Source organism: Miscanthus floridulus, chromosome 7, assembly GCF_019320115.1.
Source record: "Miscanthus floridulus cultivar M001 chromosome 7, ASM1932011v1, whole genome shotgun sequence".
In the NCBI taxonomy this organism is placed as follows: domain Eukaryota; kingdom Viridiplantae; phylum Streptophyta; class Magnoliopsida; order Poales; family Poaceae; genus Miscanthus; species Miscanthus floridulus.
The window spans coordinates 99,950,639-99,955,926 of record NC_089586.1 but is presented as its reverse complement, the minus strand read 5'-3'; the positions used below and the strand labels follow the sequence as shown (position 1 = coordinate 99,955,926).

General features: G+C 48.2%; 1 protein-coding gene across 1 annotated transcript; it reads left to right on the top strand.

Moving 5' to 3' along the window:
* The first annotated feature begins 1,815 nt into the window (after positions 1-1,815).
* On the top strand, positions 1,816-3,057 carry LOC136465950 (uncharacterized). The gene has a single exon (XM_066464484.1). The coding sequence runs from the start codon at positions 1,816-1,818 to the stop codon at positions 3,055-3,057; it is 1,242 nt and encodes a 413-aa protein (XP_066320581.1).
* The last annotated feature ends 2,231 nt before the right edge of the window (positions 3,058-5,288 follow it).

The following is a 5,288-nucleotide window of genomic DNA, read 5'->3' as shown; positions in this document are numbered from 1 at the left end:
TCCACCGTAGGAGTAAGCTGTTGGAGAGGAGAACAAGGAATCCTCCGCATGTGGACCGCCCTTCTGCAGGCCGTGTCCCAAGTGTCGGACGATGTTACGTCGCCACTCGCCAGCCAAGTGCTCGCTGAGGCAACCCACACTGCATGAACCGTAAGCTGGCTGCTGGCGCCAAACAAATCAAGAGAGAATCCCATCCGAGCCACAGCCCACAGCCACTTCGTAATCCATGATGCTTGTGCTGCTTGGTTGGCTTTGGTGGCCTGCCACAACTGCTCGATCGTCCTGATACTGTACGTTTGTACTATATGTAGGGATGATAGACGAATCTCGCTTGCCCAGCCGCCTCCAAAGAGTCCAAATGCGAATCCGTGGAGGGTGACGGGTTGCGGCGACAACGAATTGAGTCCATCAGTGTGCGGCGGCGGAGGCGATCGACGGTAGTAAGTTGCTAGTGGTGGCCGGCAGCACCTAGCGTGCTGGCACGATCTGGGCCTAGCTTAGGAGTCGTAGCTAGCTAGCTAGCTTATGATCCAGGCCGATGCTTTGCTGCATAAGGCGCGTCAATGATCTGTGGCAAAGCACAACTCGATCCCTACCACCGTTCTCTAGTGACGAGCGAGGTAAAAATAAAAGCCGCCCCCGAGCGCCGGCCGGCGGCGGGACTTGCTAGTGGCTTGCCTGGAATTCAATGGATTTTCTAGCTGGAAAAACTGCCGACGCACTCCACGGGGGAGAAAATCCTCTTCCGTTGGCCCGCGGGCACAGGTAAAATTAACGGCAGAAGCGAAGGAGGAGCCGGAGGCACACGCGGCGGCGGCGGCGGCGCGCGCATGCGCATGCCATGCAGAGGCGAACTTGTGTGCCTGGGCGGTCATCAAATTAGGCGGCAGACCGCAGCAGATGAAAGGAGGCCGTAGCAGACGGCTGACTGATCTGAAGATTTTTTTTTAATTTTTAACAGTTTTTTTTTAAACTATTTTTAAATATGATATTGTTTATTTAAAAAAAAACTAATACTTTTGACTGTGACTATTCGCAAGGCGCGTCAGAAATCACGTTGCTGCTGAACGCTAACGTAGCCGGGCTACCGCATAAGCTTAGCTGGAAGTGCCCCTAAACCTACTACTAGGGGTCTAGTTGGGGCTAACCGGCTAGGGAGCAGCAGCGCGCAGCCGTAGCGGTATGTGCCGGCCTGCCGGTTGGCCTTGCAAGCCCATTCCAGCCTATCCTAGCCTAGCCTAGTATAGGGCACTAGCCAGGCATGCATAACGGAAATTGGCAACTGCATGCGCAACGGCTCGCCGGCCACGGCCTGAACCCTGACTTCCTGACCCATTGGCGGACCTAGTGGTGGTCAGGGTGGTCCACCGACCACCCTGTGGGCCACCCATCAATCATACATAATACAAATAAAAAATTAAAAAAAAAAACAAGTCGTTCGGCGTCCGGTGCCTTTGGTATTCGCAACTGACGTGGTCACGCGGAGCAGATTCCCTCCCGTGCGCGTGCAGCTGGGCAGCCCAGCTCCAGATCGATCGAAGGCAGGTTGGATAGCGCGTCGCCTGGACTGCCGCCGATCCCGTCGCCCCGTCGAGTCTGGACTGCTGCCATCGGCGAATCGGCATCGCCCGTCGCTTCGCCTGGCCTGGAGCCCTGGACTGCCACCATCGCCTGCAGGACTGATCGCCAGTCCTTCCTCAGTTCCTCAGGTGATACTCCCCGTCTATCCTCGTCCTTCCTCAGCTCCAGGTTTCTTCCGATCGTTAGTTTTGCTAATTGACGAGTGTTTTTTCCAGAACTCTTGATTCTTGAATTATGAAAAGAAACGGAGACATTCGATTCCTTTTTCAGAAAGCAGTAAAGAAGGCGGCTGCTATTGACCCACCTCCGGATGAAAATATTGTGGAAGAGCAGAATCAAGAAGAAGATAGAGTACAAGTTGAAGAAATTGCAGATCATTTGCCCTCGCCCCCGCTAGCATCACCGCCACCGCCCGCATCAAAGCCGCCGGCGTATGACATCAATCGCCTACCATATGATCCAGGTGAAAGGCTGCCCATTGAAGATTATCCTATTAATGATCAAGATGCAATCCGTAGAGCATATATTACTAAAGGTGCTTGCAAACCTTATATACATGATTTTCCATACCGAAACATTGGAGGCGTACCTCGTCGATTCAGTATACAATGGTTGTATAATTATGAGTGGCTTGAATATAGTGTCAAGAAGGATTCTGCATTTTGCTTCATATGCTACTTGTTCAAGAAGGGCAGTGGGTCAAAAACTTTTATTGTTGATGGATGGAATAATTGGAATATAGGAAACACAACACTTCTCAAACATTCTGGTTCTAGGGCACATAAAGCAGCTCAAGAGAGGTACATTTGTTTTAGGAATCCCAAGGTACCAATTGATTATAACATTGACAAGTGGAGTGAGGAGGAGCTTCGTCTTTACAAGAAAAGATTGACATATTCACTTAGATGTATCAAGTTTCTTTTGCATCAAGGATTGGCATTCCGTGGACATGATGAAAGTGAAGAGCTTGATAATCGGTTTGATGAGATCAATATGGAGCTACTCTCTTGTATGTCAGCCTTCAGTCCTTCCAACTCCTTTGCTTCTTTTGATGCACGGAAGGTACGTATATTGGCTGAATTTTATCCTAAGGACTTCTCCAACAATGATTTGTTAAAACTTGAATTACAACTTGATAATTATATTGATGACATGCGACAAGATGCTAGCTTGCAAGGTCTAGACAACATTGTTGATCTCTCAGTTAAGCTTGTTGAAATAAAGAGGCACAAAGTGTATGATATGGTGTACTTGCTTCTCAAATTGATATTGCTTTTACCAGTGGCAACTGCGAGTGTTGAAAGGGTATTTTTTACATTGGTTATAGTGAAAACAAAGTCAAGGAATAAGATAGGTGATACTGTTTTGGATGATTGTCTAGTCACATTTATTGAGCGGGATATTTTCTTCCAAGTTAATAAAGATGATATAACGGAGACATTCATGTCAATGAGAAAGCGGCGGATAAACAAGTAACATTGTAAGTCTCCTATTGTTATATTTTGAAGTATTTGTATTTCATTTGAACAATTTATATTAAGATTTGACGTCGTTTTACCGAATTATAATATGGTTTTTACCGAATTGTAAATGGTTTATCGAATTGTATAAGAATTTTTTTTGCGGCGCATACCCTATGCAAAAATCCTAGGTCGACCTCTGCCCGCCTGCTTGTCTTACCGTGGGCCTTGCCGCGCCATGCGCCGTGGCGTGTCAGTGAAGCGCCTAGATCCGCGGCGCGGTAGTCCCGGCCACATCAGCGTTCAGCGGCCCTGGTTGCTGTCACATCGCCGCTCAAACCGCGCCTCATGCATGGCGCGGCAACGTGATTTCACCGCGCTATACGAATAGGCACGGCCAAAAGTGTTAGTTTTGAAAATAAATAAATAATGTTATATTTGAAAATAGTTTTAAAAAAGTGTTAAAAAAATCGGTCTGAATAAGGACGGGCAAACCGGCAAACTACGCAGACGAGGCCAGGTCAAAGCCCCCGTTCATTCCGGCAGTAACTTCAGGCCGCTAGTGGACGAGATGTGCATGTCCACGACCACAGAGATTTTGTCTAGTCCCGGTACGGTCGGGTTTTGCTTTGCAAAGTCCGGGTCACGTCACGTGCCACTGGCAATGGTTTGCACTCCAGAGTCCTGATAAGATTAGGCGGCTGAGAGAAGCTACAGATGCGACGACGCACCCAGAATTTTACGATTTTCTCCCCTTTCTTGTTTTACCTGTCCGCCGTTGCACGACGACGAAGACAGGAACTTAACAAAAGGTTATTAGTAGCACTAGCAACGCAGAGACAGACAAGTAGAATAGATGTGCATGATCGACGGATCGTGTAGTAGTGCTGCAGTGGTCCAGTCCAGTGGTCAGTGGACTGGACCACTGGGCGTATATGTATAGAAGGCAACCATGCATGTAACGGTATAAAGACTAGGAATTGTTGTGTAGTGGCTTCCTTTAGTTTTAAGGTTTTATTTGGAATGCAGGACTGCAAAAACACACGAATATGAAAACATAGAATTATGATAGAATCCATATACAAAATAGAGAATTAGAAAATATAAGAATTTTGTTGGAGATATTACTTGATTGAACCCCAGGAAACACATATGAATCTACCTCGATCCTACACAAGAGAGAACTAAACGAAGAGCTTACACAGGATTCCATTTTAATTTTCCATGTACTTTCGGCTTATTAATCGTAGTGCCCGGACGTCCGGCGCATGAGATGCGTTTGGACGCCGCTCCCCTTTCCAAACCCATCCGCCCCCGTAGAATCAGATCGAAATAGAACGGAATAGAATTATGTCCGCTGCGCCCCTGTCCCCCGTTCCCCACCGCGCCCTTGTCCCTGTTCCCTAATGCACCCCGTTCCCCACTGCTCCCTTGTCCCAAAAGCACTAAACATTTCAAGTGCAACATCACAAAAATATGTGAACTGTGTAGTGTAATATCGGAAAATAAATACCGCAACATCGTAAAACTATGTAGTACAACATCGAAAAATTATGTACTGCAACATTTGAAAGTATGTACTGCAACATCTCAAGCAGCAGTACTGCAACATCACAAAATCAAACATGAAACATGGAAAAATGGAAACAACTCAATAACCACCTTACAGTGCTACAACATTTGAAAAATGTAATTTCAACAATTAAAATCCCCTATTGCAACAATCTCAACATTAGAACTCTCTTTCTATAACACATGAATCACCCTATGCAACATTCAAAAATCATCTGTTGCAACATTCAAAAAAACCCATTGCAACACGGAGAAACGGCAAAAAAGCGTACAAAACAGCAAGGGGATGGGTTTGAAGGGCAGGCTGCTCCAGCCTCTGACTCATCACCTTCGAGTTCGCCAGAGGGAGGAGGGAATAGGACTCCAGAGCTCACTGAAATCGTAGCCACCGCCGCGTCCCTCAGATCCAGAGGAGGAGGAGGGCTCAGATCCAGAGAAGAATCGACCTACCTCATCGGAGCCGCCACCGTCGTCCTCGTCTCCGGTGGGGGGAGTAGGAGCCGGGTCGCTGGGTAGCGTGGGGTAGCAATGGAGGTCGTGGAGTGGGGAGGGAGGGAGCGCGGGCGGGAGGGGCGGTAGCGAGCTGGCACGGGCGCGGCGTCCGTCGAGCGCGTTGCGGCAGTGAGCCAGAGGTCAGGATGAGGGAGCGAGCGGCAGAGTGGGCGCGCAGAGGCG